The 19,249-nt window shown below is 36.0% G+C and overlaps 1 protein-coding gene across 1 annotated transcript; it reads right to left on the bottom strand.

Annotated features, from left to right (window-relative positions):
* Positions 1-1,192: 1,192 nt before the first annotated feature.
* On the bottom strand, positions 1,193-15,395 carry LOC149402330 (uncharacterized). The gene is made up of 11 exons (XM_089608323.1): positions 15,154-15,395; positions 14,465-15,052; positions 12,946-14,382; positions 12,546-12,870; positions 12,205-12,466; positions 11,531-11,747; positions 11,097-11,473; positions 10,913-11,026; positions 10,679-10,738; positions 1,480-1,587; positions 1,193-1,340 (listed from the first exon to the last, which is right to left on the bottom strand). The coding sequence occupies exons 1-11, from the start codon at positions 15,361-15,363 to the stop codon at positions 1,193-1,195; spliced, it is 3,846 nt and encodes a 1,281-aa protein (XP_089464449.1). The 5' UTR covers positions 15,364-15,395.
* Between the last annotated feature and the right edge of the window lie 3,854 nt (positions 15,396-19,249).

Below are 19,249 nucleotides of genomic sequence, written 5' to 3'. Positions count from 1 at the left end.
AGTCACCTTCGTGGCCCTCTCTTAAATGAAAGTACTCAACGGCGCTTCACTTGTTGGCATTGGTGCCCACAAGAAGAGTAGTAGTCATAGCTTATATACATTTGATGTAATAAAGTCTTAAGAAGACTCTTGCTTGTAACTGCTGAATAATTAATAAAAGTTGAAACTTTCATTCATTCTTCCTTGTTTGTTTGAAGCTTTATGATAAACCTTAGTCTTTAGTCCTTAAACAAACCTAACAACAAATGAAGAGTCAAATATAGATTTGCATGAACAAACTCTTCATGGTTTGCTTAAAACAGTATATTCACAATCTAAGGATCAAATGGCTATTGATCTCAGTATGATTGTTAAGGGAATCTATGATGTCTGGCTATGAGACATAGATAGTTGGAGACTCTATAGTTCTTCCTAGGTATCTTCTGAAGATACTGAATTGACCAGTGCATTAATAAAAGACATTGTAAGAACAAACCATTTAACATCTTCTGTATCAGAGTCACTATGTATGAACTGCATCATGCTTACCTCAATCCTGAAATGAGACATGTCATTTCATAGCCTACGTACCCTCATTTGAGAAAGTATGAGTTCTAGATTCACTATGTGATATAGACAAGACTTATTGGTGAAGTACTAAGTTATGAAGATGCCATGAACAACTTTGTGAAGATCTCATAGATATGGAATCCATGTACAAGATTGCTGAAATGCAATGTATATCACCTCGTGTTTTGTTCCTTGGAATGTGAATAAATGAACTGGCTAGTGTCCAAATTGAGTCATGACTCTTTTGGATGAATCAATGTGACTTGTTAGCTCCTCGTCAATACATTGTTTCTAACTTATTCACAAGCGACAAAGGAGTTGAGGAAATAACAACTAGAAGGGTAAAATCGTAATTTTGTAAATCCCATCTAGTTGATGATATTCATGAAGGGTAAACATAGATAATATTCAATGGATCAAATCATCACAATTAAGTAGAATTCTTGATTAGAAAATATATTCATTTGAACTGAGAGATTTTCAGTGTTAGCTTTTTAGTAGAGTCCGTTGACATTAAACTAGAACTTGGAAAAGGTTTATGAACTTTTGAGTCCAAGTATGCTAGCTCAAGTTTTGTTCATATGGATCCATGAGGTCACTACCACAAGTCATTAGAGTAAGATTAGTTAAACTAGAAGTTAAGTCAAACAAGTTCAACGACGCCGAGTTTGAAGAAGACACATGGAAGCGACATTTGAGCGCTTTCATTAACCAAACTTTCGTCTCCGTCTGTCACCTTGGTCTCGCTTTGACTTCCGACCACCGAGGGCTCAACATCTTCTTGCTTGTCTCTTCAATATTTTTTAGAGAAACAATACAACTATCAATTATTCAGAGATGCCATTGTAAGCATAATTTAAACGATCCTAATAGCCAAGACATTAGAACTACATGATTTTCACAGAACATTAGGGATTGAGAAAAACCTACCTCGATCCATGACGAGAATGACGGTGACGGCAGCGGATAATCACCGGAATTGGTTTCTCTCTCTTGACCTCTTTAGATTTCAGAGTTTTCTTTGATGGCAGAGAAAAACTACGTAAAAGGTTGGGAGATGCCTTCTATTAATTAACCAATAAGAATTATCTCATTATTATTATTAAACCAATAAGTAAATACACGTTTGCCACAATTCTTTCCTACTTACAAACCCCACGTAATGGGCTTTGAGAAATAATAGGTCCAACATTCTCCCACTTGGCCCATGTGTCATTGCATACCATGTAGCTTAATAATAAAACATAAGTGCACATAGTATAAGATAAATCAATCATAATATCGGTTACATCATAAAGTCATTATCAAGCGTGAGAACTAAAAAAGATCATAACGGTTGTACGTCAATTTATCGACATAGTCCCTTCTATGTATCACAATACTAGATTCACACTTAATAAGACACATAATAAGGTATTCATTAACGGTCCGACAATAATGTCCTTTTTAGAGACAAAACGAATCTTGATCACATAATGCATTCATGTATATACTAATCATAAAATAAAACAAGATTCATTACTTCATATCGGAAACAAAATAAACGAGCTCAAAAGTGTCAATCACATAAAACATAGAAATAACATCAACGATGACATCAAAGGATCCTCATTCTTTCGACATGTTCAATAAATGCCTTTGGGGCCAATCCTTTCGTTAATGGATCTGCAACCATAAGTTTTGTGCTAATGTGATTGATTGACACATTTTTGTCTCTGAATTTCTTCTTTAACGACATAGTATCTTAATTCCATATGGTTAGCACATTTCTAATACTTGTCATTAATGAAAAAGAAGATTGTTGCGGAATTAACATTAAATTTTCAGCGGCTTGGCGATAGTGTCGACAATTCCAAGTCCTAAAATAAAGTTCCACATTCATAAGCCATGAACTGTAGCCTCAAAGCATGCTACGAATTCAACTTTCATAGGGCGTGCAATCATTATGCATTGCACTATTTTTCATTAAATTGCTCATTCGGTTGAAAGGAACAAATAGCCGAACGTGGTGTTTCTATAATCCATGTATTCGGCAAAATCTGAATCTGAATTTCCAATCACCTTGAGGTTATTAGATTTTTATAAGTGAGCATACGATCCGTCAATCCTTGCAGATACCTCAGTACTTTTCTTTGCAGCCTTCCAATGATCACAAATAATTCTTCCATTTGTCCATCTTGAATCTCTCTAGAACTATATCAATATATGCTTTCTGATACAATCCCAACCATCCTTGTGATCCATCACGAGATATTTCTATCCCGATCACATAGGATGCCTCACCCATATCTTCATTTCAAAATTCTTAGAGAGAAAATCTTTGGTTTGACGTAATAAACCAAGATCGTTAGTAGCAAGCAAAATGTCGTCAACATACAAAATCATAATTATAAACTTACTCCCACTGATCTTCATATATATACATCGATCAACGATGTTTTCCTTAAATCCAAAAGATGTGATGGTATCGTTGAACTTGAGGTACCATTGTCGGGAAGCTTGTTTAAGTCTGTATATTGACTTCTTCAGTTTACACACCATATGTTCCTTTCTGTCAACCACAAAACCTTTAGGCTGATCCATGAACACTTCTTCATCTAAATTCTCATTCAGAAAGTCAGTTTTTGTTGGGGAATCAAGTGGGTATCAGACATGAACAATCGCTCTGATACCACTTGTCGGGGAATCGAGCTCGCATCGGACACGAACGATCGCTCCGATGCGACTCGTTTGAGATGATTCCACCATATAACCATATTAATGCGGAAAAAATAATTAATTACGCTGATCATAAGCTAATTAAATTATGGTTATAATTAACAAGATCTAGTTATGTTTAATTAATTTAATTCACGAGAGCATATTTATCAAGCAACCGATTAGAGCGAAAAACGAATACTTACAGTTTTTGGCTCACGAATTGAAAGCTTTCACAATCCGTCTTCGTCTTGAGTCGTCTTAATGAAGGACTCGAGGATGACACCCTTAGTCTTCCGAAACGTAATCTCCGAGACGAATAAGAAAGATGAGTGGGCACAGTCTTTATCTCACTAGATCACGAAACTAGGTGTTTCGAGATCTCGCTCTTATTTTACTAAGAATGGAAACGAATTTCCGAGGGGAAGAGAGAGAGAATTTCGCACGGCCAAGGAGGCTAGAATGCACGAAATTATTAGGTCAAAATCCTTTTTTTTGCCTTCTCATGAACCCCTATTTATAGTAGTAAAAAGGAGATATTCATGGAATCTTCCAGAATATTTTATTTCCTTTTATTGTGTTCACACTAGTGGATTAAATCTAGGCCATTGGATCTCAACAAGTGAATCCTACTTTTTCTCTCATCCATCAGATCAATATCTATGGAATATTATTCTTTTATTTAAATAGAGAATAATTTATTTAGTGAGATAATAAAGGAGAATATATTATTCTCCTAAATATTCTCCTAAATACTTTCCTTTAAATAAGGAGAAAATATAGGACAATATCTTATATTTTTCTCTCTCCTTTATTTAAACAACTAAAGAGAAAATATTGGTAAATACCAATATTATGAAATTCGAATTTTAGGCACACGGCCAAGTGGATTTGCGCAAACCCTAGTGCCAAAATTCCCAAATTCGATTTTCATATTTTGTGCAAGGCTCAATTGCTTAAAACCCAATTAATTATTTATTTACTTGGTCCAACAATAAACAAATAATTAATAATTGTTTATTTACTTGATCAAACAATAAATAAACAATTCTACCATAAATATTTATTTAATTCTGCGAATACCCGTTTTCCAGAATTAATGCTGTCAATCACGATTACAGCATGTGAGATTAATAATGATAAACATTATTATAACAAAGTTCTTATCCGCCTTTATCAGAGCCGAATCGGGGACTATGGACCTAGTAATAAAAGCTTAACAAATCCGATGAAAAAGACGAAATAGTCCTTTCTCTTTTTCCATAGATTCGTCTAATCTTGGTCAAGTACTCCACCTTGTAAGCCAAGACTGAACTCTCCTTTATACTAGAATTATATTTACTCATCGTGACGAGTGTCCACTGATATAGTCAGTTCGTGATCAAGATCCTCCAGGTTCAACCCGTGTCAAGAGAAGTCAATTTTTCCGTTATACTTCTTTTGATACATATCAGCCCTAAGCATTGTTGCTTCCCCAGCGAAAGATTCTTTCGAACGTTACTTCGAAAGTGCTAGCAATCTATCGGTTCTGGAATCAACCCTTAGGTGAGTGAACATTAACCTTCTTTCAGGAAGGCTGGATTCAGTATCTGTAAATCATTTCCCACTCTAATCATGCTCTGAGAAAACTCCCAAGACATAAGCTGTGATTAGCATGAATAGCCTTTTAGCGAATGAGTCAAAGAGCTCAGTAACATAACCTAGTGTCCATGATCACTTCAGGATTTAGATCAAGTCTCACTGTGACCATAATAGTGACCTCGGTTAGTGTGTCATAACGGTCCTTAAACGACACATCTACACCAAGACCTGTCCAGGTCGTACACTTACCACAAGTGTAGAATGCTCCCACATAGTGATCAGCCTTCACTATGTGTTCCACATATATGACTTTAGATATAGCTTTCCAGGCGTATATCAGTCATCGACCTCGCCCGAACTCAGGTGCCCAGCATGTGACTCAGTTAGATACGGAGGCTATGGAAGATAGTTGTTACTGATTCTAATTGTTTAGAACTCAATCCACTAATCATATAATGCTAATAAAGTAATCTTATTATCGAATTTAGTAATCATTATCTTCAAGTGGGCAATATTCCCAACAGTTTTCACATCCATTTGATGGAGCTCTAAATCATAATGAGCTACCATAGCCATAACAATCCTCAGAGAGTCCTTTTTAGAGACAGGAGTAAAAGTCTCTTTGTAATCAACCTTATCTTTTTTTAGTAAAACCTTTGGCAACGAGTCGAGCCTTATGTCTTTCGATATTGCCATTTGAGTCGACTTTGGTCTTGAAGACCCACTTGCACCCAACTCTTTTACAACAAGGTCTCAAACTTCGTTGTGATCCATTGATTTTAGCTCTTCTTTCATAGCGTCTAGCCACTTAATAGAATTCTCACTTTCTATGGCTTGTGAAAACGAAACTGGATCATTATCAATTCCTAAGTCGTATTCCGACTCTTATAGATAAACCACATAATCATCATAAATAACGGATATTCGTTCTCTTTCATATCTTCTTAATGCGACTTCTTGTGGTTCATCTATGATAGGTTCATTTGGTGCGACATCATTCAGTGGTGCTTGATCGTTAATTTGTTGTTCTAGTAGATCATTATCATGGTCAACATGAACATGAACAACAACTTGAGAAGAATGTAGAGGCAAAGGTACTTGCACTCTAACTTCTTGGATTTCCACATTATGTGGTTCCAAACTCCCACTGACTTCACCATTTTCGATGAACCTAGCATTACCAGTTTCAACAATTCTCGCACTATGGTTAAGACAATAGAATCGATACCCTTTAGATTTTTCTGGATAACCAATGAAGAAACCACTGATTGTTCTTGAGTCCAGTTTCCTTTCATGTGGATTATAAATTCTTACTTTCGCTGGGCAACCAAAAACATGCAGGTGCCTTAAACTAGGTTTTCTTCCTGTTCACAATTCACAACATGTCTTAGGAACTGCCTTACTGGGAACCCTGTTCAATAAATATACAGTGGTCTTTAAAGCATGCATCCACAAAGATTTGGGTAAAGAAGAATTGCTTAACATACTCCTAACCATATCCATTAAAGTACGATTACGCCTTTCTGCTACACTATTTTGTTGTGGTGTTCCTGGCATAGTGTATTGAGCACAGATGCCACGGCTTTCTAGGAACTTAGCAAATGGACCAGAGCACTGTCCACTTTCATCATATCTTCCATAGTATTCACCACCTCTGTCAGACCTGACAATTTTTACCTTTCTATCTAATTGTCTTTCAACTTCATTGACAAACACCTCTAGGATATCTACCGATTGAGATTTTTCATGCAACAAATAGACATATCCATAGCGTGAAAAGTCGTCGATAAAAGTGATGAAATACATTTCTCCACCAAGTGATGGAATGTCAAATGGCCCACAAATATCGGTATGTATAATTTCAAGGAGCTGTGAGCTTCTTGTGGCTGCTTTCGTAAGTGTGTGTTTTGTGTGCTTTCCCTTAATACACTCAACACAAATTCCAAGATCGGTAAAATCCAAATCAGGTAGGATATCATTCTTCACCAATCTTTCGATTATTTCTTTGGATATATGACCCAAACATTTATGCCACAAGTAAGCAGATGATTCATTAGATAAACCACTTTTAGTACCAACATTATGATGCACGGTTAAAAGAGTTTCAGCAAAAAATGTATCAAGCTTTAATTTGTACAAACCGTCACAAAGAATACCAAAACCCAAGAAAGGATTTTGTTTGAATAAACTGAAACATCCATTCCCAAAATTAAAAGAATACCCAGCTTTATCGAGTTTGGATATGGAAACCAAATTGCGAGAGACAGAAGAAACATAAAAAGTTTGAAAAATGTCTAAATGATGCCCAGTGTCTAGGACTAAACGATAGGTTCCAATGGCTTCAACTTGAACTTTGGCTCTGTTTCCCATGAGGATGAATTTTTCATTTTTTGCTTATGGTTTGGGTCATAAGAAATCCCTACATCGTATTTGAAACATGAGTGGTACAACCAGAATCAAGTCACCAAGTATTATAAGGAACTTCGGCGAAATTTGATTCGAAACATATAAAAGCACTAGGCTTACCCTTTCTTTCGAATCATGCCTTACGTTTTAGGCAATCTTTCTGTCAGTGTCCAGTCTTTTTACAGAACCGACACACATCATTGCTTTGTTCCTTCTTGTGGATTTGGGCAGATGACTCATTAGGCTTTGATAGTCCTTGCTTGCCCTTTCCGGTCTTCCATGATTTCTTTCTTTGATAGTTCTTGCTTGCCCTTTCCGATCTTCCATGATTTCTTTCTAGCTCCTTTATCACCAACGAGATTGGCATTATGATTTCCCGGTTTCTTAAGCCTCGCTTCCTCTTGAATTAGCATACATTATAATTCATGCAAATTTAATTTATCCTTCAGAGTGTTGTAATGCACATGAAATGTGCCATACTCAGGAGGTAAGAAATTGAGGATGAACGTTACTAGGAAATTTTCATTCACTTCAATTCACATGGTCTTCAGTATTGCTGCAATGTTCTTCATTTCGACAACATGCTCATGCATGGTACGAGAACCATCAAACTTCATGGTGATTAACTTACCCATTAGTGCCCTAGCCCGTGACTTATCAGTCGAGTCAGACTGAGAGCTTTCTTCCACAAACTTCATAAATTCCTTAGTTTTTTTTTTTTTTTTTTAGTTTTCTTAAATGTGGACTTGATGTTGTCTTCTACAGTCATTCGCATAAACATTAGGCTAAGTCTGTTAGATCTTTGCCAAGCTTTATAGAAAGATCTTTGGTCAGCACTGCTAGCATCAGTAAGAGCAGCGGGTTCCTCACTTAAGAGGGCCGAATCAAGATCCAGAACACCGAGGTGAAACTGAACTTGTTCAGGCCATTCAGAGAAATTAAGACCATTGAACTTAATAACAGACGTAGCTTGCGAGTGATGAGAAATATGAATATAGGCAACAAATTACATAAAATATGCTCACACATTATTGCTTTGAGTAATAAACCTAATCTATAATACACATTCAGAACACATGAAATAAACATAAGATATATATTGAAGCTACCTTTGGGCGAAACAACAATACATACAATAAGATAACATAACTGATGCTCAAATTAAATATTTTTAACATAATAGGTAATTGATATACTTCAATTAGATATATTTGCAATATTTGGATATACTAAACATACCTAACCAAGCATATCAATTTACCACCATAATGTTCATGAATTATAAAACGAATAATCAACCTTTGGGCGATCCGAAAAGTTTTATGACTATGAACTTCAATGTACTCATGATAAACTTTAAAAATATCATAATGTCATTAAATTTAAAAGCATTACATAAACATGAGTAATTGAATTTATTTAATTTGGTACCCAAATAAAACTTTATAATTTGGCCACTTTGGTGACTAGCAAATTAATCATAATATGGATATCAAAATAAATAAATAAAACTTTATTCTATAATTAATATCATCATTGGCAACATAAAACTTTATAAAACCAAATCACTTTGGTGATCAGATTTAAGCTGATACAATTTCTAACTTGCCAAATAAATTGTAAGCTTTATTCACATACTCAATAATGAGGATCAGATTTGAGTATAAACAAATATTGTCAACGATCTTATGAATCAAAACATTATGACTATAGCATTAAGAGGATCATGATATTAATTAGCTTAAAGGTACAAAATTTGTGCATTTGACATTATAAGCAAGCATGCAAAATATATCATTCCATTCACACCAAAGCATACAAAAAAATATATATTTGACTCATAAACTGTGTATTTTATCTGACTAATGCACATCGTCACAAATAATGATACCATAGCAATTTCACACTTCAATTTCAAATCTGATACAATAAAACCTTAATGCTATAAACGTCATGCACATGATAATCGGCATACATAAACCTTACCAATTCTTACAGAGATACATGATGAATACAGAACAAAAATTGATGCACATAACTCAATTAAGGGCATCAAAAGTAGTAGTTGCTCATTCATAATACAATAATATTTAAAGCACTATCTCTGACGAACATAATATCAATTTGATCTAATAATCCATTATCAAAACATACATAACGAAAAGGCAAAAAGGATTCATCAAATATCACTCCACGTGACAAAAGTCAATATGAATTTCTTAAAGCATGTGCGATTATAGATTTCATAATAAAGCAATTTAAGTGGCCATGGATTTGGCCCAATGATATTAATCGGCGAAGGCTTGATCGGCAAACAAAGACAGCAGTAGATTCATAACGATTAAATAAATTAAGAAGGATTCATACTGCATCGTTGAACGGCGAATAAAACAAATAAAAAAAAAATTCATATCGGTAAGGGCGATGTTATCACTCGATCAATTTCATGAATCCGAAAAACATTAGTGCGAAGCATAATATTATCAGACAAATTGAACATCGCAGATTAATAAAACAATGAACGGAAAATCAATAACTCACAATCAAGGCTCTGATATCACATGTAAGCATAATTTAAACGATCCTAATAGCCAAGATATTAGAACTACATGATTTTCACAGAACATTAGGGATTGAGAAAAACCTACCTCGATCCATGACAAGAATGAAGGTGACGACAGCGCATAATCACCAGAATTGGTTTCTCTCTCTTGACCTCTTTAGACTTTAGAGTTTTTTTTTATGGCAGAGAAAAACTACGTAATAGGTTGAGAGATGACCAATCCATAAGGTTTCTCTTTATATAGACTCACCATCAGGGTACAATAGGAATTTACCTTCTATTAATTAACCTATAAGAATTATCTCAGGGCCACAATTCTTTCCCACTTACAAACCCCACGTAATGGGCTTTGAGAAATAATAGGTCCAACAGCCATCACCCTCATACCTTATGATGTTGACTTGTCGGATTCATTCATGCATGGCATTTGATTTTTATCTTAAAATAGATTGATCCAATAAAGCAAATACAAAAGACTAGAACATCCATGCTAGCACATAAATATTTATACTAACGAATTATATAGATTTTAAGTGATTAGCTTTATATACTGGGAAACTAACAATATTCTAACAGATTAATCATGAATTACACCTATCTTACATGGTTAGACTAGATATTACGTGTTTTATCCCCAGTTCAGGTGTGAATTTGGAATCAAATGTCAAGCCATCCACAAATTCAAATCTCTTTCACTGAATTTTGATGGATGATTACTTAGTAGTAGGATTTGAATAGCAACCATAAAAACGCCATGGAAAAAAGCTTTACAGAAATTGGGAGGGGCATATTCATGTTTACTAGTTAGAAGACGATAGATACATTATCAGAAACCAGATTGTGTCGAATGATCAGGTTAAGGACATTCACATTCAATCTAACCTGACTCGCCAAACTTGTTCTGTACCAGTGGACCTGCTCTTTTGATACATCCTCTGATTTCTGACTCCCACATCAATACAACAGAATTAGATAAATAAAACCAAAAATTCACAAATCCAATTCGTATGGCATGGGGGTCACTTTTTCACGTATTAATTTTGATCCTAATGTGGTTGATTTTACTTTTTTTTTTCTTCCTTCAAACATTGTGTGAAAGTATAATTTAGTGCCCACCTGGTATTCATCGAAGATGTTTCGGGTTTATCTCTAAGGCTGAGCGAAGCTAGCGGCTTTGACAGTGACTCTGCTGCCGAGTTGACCGGCCATCTCATTGGAACAACCAAATCCCTATATCAACATTTCGAACACGCTTGTTCGTCAAAAAATAAAATAATTAACAGAAATAAGAAATGCATACCCTTTAGTGAGCTTGTGCGTGCAACGGCTCATCTTGTCGATAGTGTAACCTCCGTAGAAGATGTTGAGTTGATCTGCTAGCTTTGGCGCATCTTTGGCTTCCAAAATGTCCCAAACTTTTAGGACCTGAGTATAGTGATTGGAGGAATAGTCTATGTCCACGTCCACGGCCCAGACGAGGAATGTCTTTTTGGAGACCTCGTAATTCTCGATGAATAACGTTGAGCTACCGACGTGGACCAACCCTTTCCTCCGCTTGTCGTCTGCCTCTAAACGCCATCCGTTTGAAAGCTTTTCCAATATAGAGAACACTTTCTTGTGCAGCAAGTCATCTCTATATCTTCTCAGTGATCTCCAAAACCCCTCCGTGAAGCTCACCTTTATTTCACAATTTGCGTAAGTATTTTATTTTTTAAAAAATGCATTAAAATGTACCTTCCATTTGGCAGTTTGAAAGAGTAGCAAGCCAAATGCAATTAGGGAATCAATTCGGTTGATGTCCAACAAATGAGCTATAATGGCTTGTGCCAAGCTTTGGTTCTCTTCGGCATTGTGGAAACATTTACGCTCCTTGGCATCGGTCACTACTTTACTCCAAACCGAATTGCTGTTTCCCAGAGTTGTTCCACTTCCCACGATCCAAAGGCAATATCTGCGCAAGTTGCTTAAAAATTAACTCGAGAAAACTTTCTAGGACTACACACATTAATTCCTTATCTTCGTTTTTATTGGAAACGCACTCGATAACATGTCACGAAGAGACTAAATTCTGGACTACACACAGCATTAATTCATTAAAAACGTGCTCAAAGACATCTCGCGAGATACTTGCCCGAAAGCACGAAATATGTCCCTTTTCTTTCCAGACTACATATTTCATCAGAAACTTGCTCGAGAATATGCTTACACACCGATGATACTCATTTGAATAAATTAACGGAAACTTACTTGAGAGCATGTTACAAGAGGGTAAATCTACATAGAAAAGGCTTTTCTAGACTACAAGTGATCAAATCAACACGATACCTGTTTCTAGACTACAAATCGATATCATATCACGAGACTGAAATAAAAGTCTTCGTTCAATCAGACATATGTGAAGATTTTACCTTGCACGTGTTAGAGCCACATTTGTTCTTTGAAGATTCGAAAGAAAACCCACTGATCCACCCACATTGCATCTAACAGTAGAAATGATTATGATATCCTCTTCGCCGCCTTGAAACCCATCAACCGAGCGAATACTCAGAGAGAATTCGCTTTCATTGTCTGAGCTGTATCGTTTCCCAAATTTCTCGGTCATGGCACGAACTTGTGCCTTGTAAGGTGAAATCACTCCCAATCTGATTTTCTTCTTCGTGCGCAGATATTCTTCAAAACATTAATTAACAAAGCATTATTCTCAACCATAATTACAAGGCCAAGCTATATAGAAATCTTGCTAATGTACCTTTGTAGAGGCTCGAAATTATGTCTGCAACCACGGCGACCTCGACCATGTTTTGCGTGCTGTGCTTCTTATCGAACTGCTCTTTTCCGTGTGGTACGTTTATGAATGAGTAAGAGCCAAACATATCTCCTTGAAGGAAACTTTTTCGGTAACTTTTGAGCTTAACGTTGGGACCGTCTAAAATCATATTGTTGTAAAATTCGCGGTTGGGAAATTTGCTTATGGACGGGTTCATCCTATGTTGCACGTTAAGGAGAAGTTTCTTGTGCCCAAGCAAAGCCAATCTCTCAAATAAACTTCTTCCAAAATCAGCTTTTTCTGATATCTGTGACACATAAAAAAAAAACATTTAATATATAATGACTTAAAAAGTGTAAGATGTAAAATGGATGAGAATGACCTTGCTTTGGACCATTGCAGGAAGTTGTTTCTCGTCTCCTATGAGTATGGCGTGCCGAATTTCAGGAAGTTGCAGAGGAATTGCCGATTCGCACTCTTTGAGCTGAGCTGCTTCATCGATAACAAGAATTTCGAAAGGATTTTTTAGTCCCGCCCCGTACAGTTTTGAAGAACCCGACACAGTGCAGAATATCAGGTATGCGCTTCTCAAACAAAACGCTTTAATGTTCATATTTCTGTCTTCCATGAAGCTCTCGGTGAAATCTAGTCCGATGAAATTCATAGGCAGCGACTTTAGGACTGCGAGGCTCTTTTCCCTCGCAAAGCTGAAATCCTGAAAGACATTTTCTATTGTCACTGGAGAAGCTTCTCCGAAGGCTTTTTTTAGATCTTTGTCCGAAACAAAACAAAGCAAGTTTTCGAGTTGCTTCAGGAAAGCGGAAGCTGCAAACATCTGCTTCATTACCTCGAGCGAAATACAAGAAGTAGGCAAGTGTATGTACAGATTATCTATACAGAAATAAAGTCGCTGTGCAACTGTTTTGAATTTCGTCCTCACAAACTCCTCGTAACTCATAGGAGGAGGATTGATTTTCTCGTCTTCCTTCTCGTTTCCTTTTAAATTGTTGGTAATAACTTGCTTCCACTCTTTCTTGTGACTAAACTTGTCTCTTTGTCTTTTACTATTCCCCAAATTCTTGGTAGTTGCTTCTTCATTTTTTCTATCCTCCTCGAAACTCCAAGGCGCATTCATTGTCTCAACCTTCAGGTTCCCTTTTAAGCTCTTAGTAACAACTTGCTTCCACTCTTTCTTTCCACTAATCTTGTCTTTCAACAAATCATAGCTATCTCTCTCACTATCCCTCAAATTATCTATCTTCTCTTCTTCATCTTTGTTTTGACCATCCTCTATTGTCTTCACAGCCATGTCTCTCAAGTACAGTTGATACGGCTTCTCCGGATCCTTGAGAAGAGAAATCATAGAAGCCTGATTGACACTCCACCCAGAAACAGGGCGGAAACACTTCTGGAGTATTTTCACACGGTAGTCAAGAAACACGTTGTGGAGCTCTGGGCGTCTCTTGATCTTCATCCTCTTCTTGTTTCCGACCAAGATGACATCCCCAAGTCCATATCCCGAAAATCCTTCGACGACGCGCTTTGTGACTTCCAATGTGGCAATGTTAGTGGGAGCGCAAGTCAGCGTTCGACACTTGGCTTCAAGCAGAGTGTTGAGAAGACACCCGACCGTCTTAGTCTTCCCCGTCCCGGGCGGTCCCCAAATCAGTCTCACGCTGTTTTCATGACGACACTCTTTCGTGTCGATACAGCTCAAAATTGCGGCCTTCTGAGATTCGTTTAAGTCCGAAGAGACGAGTGATTGATGTTTTTCTGACGAAGACTCTTTGCATTGGCAGAGACTACAATCTTCGGTGTCCTTTTAAAGAGAACGAATTAATTAATCAATAAATGTTGCCATCATTAATAAATAAAAATTAAGTACTATGTTACATGCCTACCACGAAGGGTGTGCGAAGCAAGTTGTCGATGATTCTGAAATTCCCGGTTACAGGATTGGAGTTTAGAGCAGACCAAATGCGAGTGTTGGTGGTCAAGTTCACGAGCTTCACGGCATAAAGGGAGTCTTTCTCTTTCTTTCTTCTTCTGCGGTCATGCTCATTGTGATCTTCGGTAAGTATTAGCCTCGAAGACTGGATCGAGACTATGAAATCATCATCCTTCACTCCCGTGACGAGAGCGACGAGGTAAGGCCAACCAGGGCGATCCAAATCGCCGTAGCATCTCGGCTTCACGTTTGCTAAGGCAACGAGGTCTCCAATTGCGTGCTCGTCTTCGTCTTCATCGCTGTCGTAGTCCTCTCTCGTCTTCTTTCTCATGTACTCTTTCAGTCTAACCGTGTACAGCAATCGGCTTTTATGAGGGTCAAAGTCCTTGGATTCATGGATGGACTTGATCTCGCAGCAAAAGGAATCGGAGAGAGTCGAGAAGCTCGAAGCCAATGCAACGCGAGTTTCTTCGATGAGTGGAGGGATGAATGAGTCCAAGTATTCTTGCGATGACGAGAATGTACTTGGAATTTGCTTCACCTGTTGCTTCCAAACCAACAGCTAATCATTTCTCGTGATATATTTACACAATATTTATGCTTGCTTGATTTTTTTTTATTCTTATATTTATAGTTATTTACCTGGCCTTTATAGAGCTTGTTGTTGAGAACGTCATTCATGGACCAGGATAAGACAACATCGGTTAAGCTTCTTCTTCCTGCAGGCGTTGCTCCATTATCTTTGAGAATAGTTGCCTCCATGGTGGTGATGATGATGATGATGATCACTTGGATTGGAGAAGATAGATTAAACAAGTGTACTATTGATTGTTCAGCAAAATGGGAAAGCATGGAGTGAATGCCCTTTTGCAGTCCATTACAAATTCGTTGGGAATAGGAAAATGAGTTTTTTCTTATTAAGGACATAATTTTACTTTATAAAAAGGTGATGGAATGGCTAAAGCCGCTAAACAATATAATTCGCATCTCATTCATATATTGTTCTAGGATTCTTCTTCTGTGTCAGATTAATGAAAAATCTATATTTAATAGGATTTGTAAATAGTCACGTTAACATTTTGATATTGCTAAGTTTCATAAATCTTAGATAAATAATCATTATATTTTCATATATTTACACACATAAATTTTAAATAAATAACTGTTTTCATTCACGTCATTTTTATGATTATTTAGTTAAAATTATAATTATAGCAATTTCAAACATTTTAATTAATTATTTATCTAATTTTTTGTATTTAACAAGATGCGCAGCAAGTAAATGCATAAAACAGAGAGGGAGAAAAAACGAATACCAAGTCACTATTCAACAGTAGTAATTATCATCCAATCGGACTGTCTTGAGGTGATCTCGGCTATTCGGAAACACGGAGCGACGGCTACGGAACTAGGTATGGTCTTAAATGATATTTTTATGCTCTTACCTAGATTTGAGGATGTATCCTTTATGTTTCACCCGCGTGGTTGTAATAAGGTTGCCCATGTTCTTGCTAGCTATGCTTGTAATTTTGTTTCGGGCGCCCGTTGGTTGGATTCGGCTCCTCCGTGTGTGTTACACGAAGCCGAGAACGACCTTCGTGGTATTAGTCATTGATGTAACCACGGTTTTCCTCCGCCACTTATGTGAGTGTTTTAATATAATTTTCTGGTGGTGCTGCCCACGTTTCAAAAAAAAAAATAATAATAGTTTCATTCGTAACTACTTGGTTGTAACTTGTATTATGTATATACGTTGTATATGATTATATGTATACATGCACGAAGATGACCCAACAGTAGTTTAGTTCTACTTTTACGTAACTTTTGAAAAGCGAATATTGAGAGAGAGAGAGAGAGAGAGAGAGAGAGAGAGAGAGAGCAAAGTTGTATTTCAACTTAATGAACAAAAATGACAGCGATATTTAAGTTTCAAACACCGAGATTTGAAACGTTTGATGTTTTGCAGATTTCAATGATGGGAAACTGAATAGACGCGACTTTTCTATTGGGTGGCTACTGGCTTTTTTTTTTTTTTTTTGAAAAATTATACGTATTAAGTTTCATATTACGTCACTTATATTAGGTCACTTATATTAGGTCACTTGTAACGGCTAAATTTCAAAATAATCAATATTTCAAAAAAAAAAATAATAACTAATTTTAATATATGATAATTTTTACATTACATGATTTGTCTCTGCTAATAACATGTATATTTTAAGGAAAAAAAAAAGTAATATAGTTGATAATTTTTAACACTCCCTCCCAAGTTTCAAAGAAACGTGATTAAAAACAATTAACAAACAATTTAGAAAAGAAACAATTTTTGGGCAATAAAATTATCAATTTAGGGTTTTCTTAATTGATGTTTTTTAGATTCCGAAAAACATGAAATATAATTGGATTTAAGATTATAGGTTTTCATATTTGTATATTGATTTGATGACACTATTGAATTTCTGGAAATTGGTCTTTGAATATGTGTTTTTGAAATTAGAATTCGAATTGAAGATGTTGAGATTTGTTTTTTGTTTTTCAAAACTTGTCATTTGATTATTTTGGTTAATTTGACACATAATTTTATTGAATCTGAGATCTCATTTTTACGCAACTTATCACTTGTTTATTTTGGTTAATTTGACACATAATATTTGTTATTTATAGAAATTAACCATTGTTTATTGAAATTTACAAACATTAACAGTGCTACCAGATTTCTTGCAGCTTCGACTTCAACAACTGTTACAATTTATTTTTCCAAACTAAAATCTATGCCACAAACGATCCAACACGCCATAACAAGCTCCAAGTTTGGTTCCCGATCGTTGTTGCAAATAAATCACACACCCAAGCGTACATATCGCTCAAGTAATATGGTACGAAGTATGAGTATCGATCCCATGAGGGCTAGTTATTTTAGCGACTTCCTTAGCTTGACGCGAATTAATTTCAATGTGAATGATATATGGATTTAAACTACTAATGAAAAACGAGCTTTTCGGATAAAAGAAAGTAGGGGTCACGATTTCAGCGGAACTAACTAGGTCGGGGGTATCAGGTTCGAACAACAAAATTTACTCTTATGGATGCTAATCTCACTCTATCAAAATTATTCACTAGCCTCTCTCGAGTGTTCTAGCAAATCTATGTAGTTGACGGATTGTTATTCTCTTGGCCTCAAATCCTATTAAAACAACTACACGCAATACGACAACAGTTCAAGAGATTATATAAATTACCTGGATTTTCTACCAATCTAGGATAAACTATGAAGACATGAACAAAAGCACGATAATTTACTCTCTCTCGTGTAGCTAAACAATCCTAGATAACCACTCTAATGGTGATCAAGCACTAGAAATAATTAAGAACAATTCATATCAAGCAATCCATAATAATGAAGCAAACAATAATTATCTAACCCTAACAAACCCCCCGTCCATTATCAATCCCGGTTACATTGCAACCTCATAAGAAATTTAGCCTCTAATGGTGTTCATAATCAACGCTAAACATAACAGAATAAGTAAAAGCAAAAAAATAAATATTGAAAGCAAAAGAAAATTCATATTAAAAAAATTGATGTTCAATAATAATTTAGAGCAGTAAAATAAATCAAAGAAGAGAAGAAAGAAGAACGAATGAATTCGGAGAAGTAGAATTCGTCGGGTTGTCAATTCCGTCGAAAAACGTTTTTTTTCTCTTCCAAAAGCTCTAAAACAACCAAACAATAAAAGAGAAACTTAAACAAAAAGAAATATGTGTTTTTGAGAGCGCAAAATCAAATATATATAAGTCAATGGGTGATTTTCGGAGCATATTGGGCATTTGGAAGGGTTCAAATGGCCCAAAAAAAAATGGAAAGAAAATCTGTCAAAACCCGAAAGAAACGTGCGGGAGCGTGTCAAGGGTTTGCGGCGCGCACTGGTGGTATGGAGATCCGCGCGACGTGCACATTGCTTCCGGACGGGCGCATTGTTTTTGTATCGGCCGTATCTTCTTGCTCCAATGTCCGATATTCGCAAAAAAAAATATGCGTTGGAAAGCTAAGATAGAGCTTTATCCAATGGTTGAAAGAATTTATCCAGAATCGTCACTTTAGAATCTCAAATCATGCAGAAGAAGACGCCATATTTCTTGATTAGCTCTAATTCGTCTGAAAAATCTTCAATCATCCCAAAATCGCTCCATTGATGTAAAATACTTATAAATATAATGATAAATATCTAATAACAAAGAAAAACACAAAAATATATCAAAAACACTTAAGGATTCGATTTTTTTCAAGCTCGAAAATGAGCGATTTGTACGTATAAAATGCACTCCATCAATCGTCTACTCTAATCTCACCAAAACGTGAGTTCCCAAAACTAATTCCTAGAGGTTTATGACCCTTTCCTGATTCTCAATAGCTCTCTTCTTAGTCATCTCTCAATGTTTTTCTCAGTGTTTAGAATCATGAAGGATTACCAATCAGTTGACCCAAAATAAATTTATATAGTTTGTCATGTGTCTGTTTATCTAACCTACATTTGCTGGCACGGATTAAAGGTCACTCCAACAACGATGTATAATACTATATACAACGAACAAAATTCTCCAACCCCGCGCTATCTCACACGAAAAATATGTAATGCGATAAAGTGTCACACTATATTTACCATGATACTGTATCAAACGACAGCTCTTTAAAAAAAATATGTTATTAACACATCAAACACCAATTATATATATATAT

Source organism: Urtica dioica, chromosome 3 (assembly GCF_054948205.1).
Source record: "Urtica dioica subsp. dioica isolate 48M chromosome 3, U.dioica_male_clone48M_v1_H2, whole genome shotgun sequence".
Classification (NCBI taxonomy): Eukaryota; Viridiplantae; Streptophyta; class Magnoliopsida; order Rosales; family Urticaceae; genus Urtica; species Urtica dioica.
This window is presented reverse-complemented; position numbering and strand designations above follow the sequence as displayed.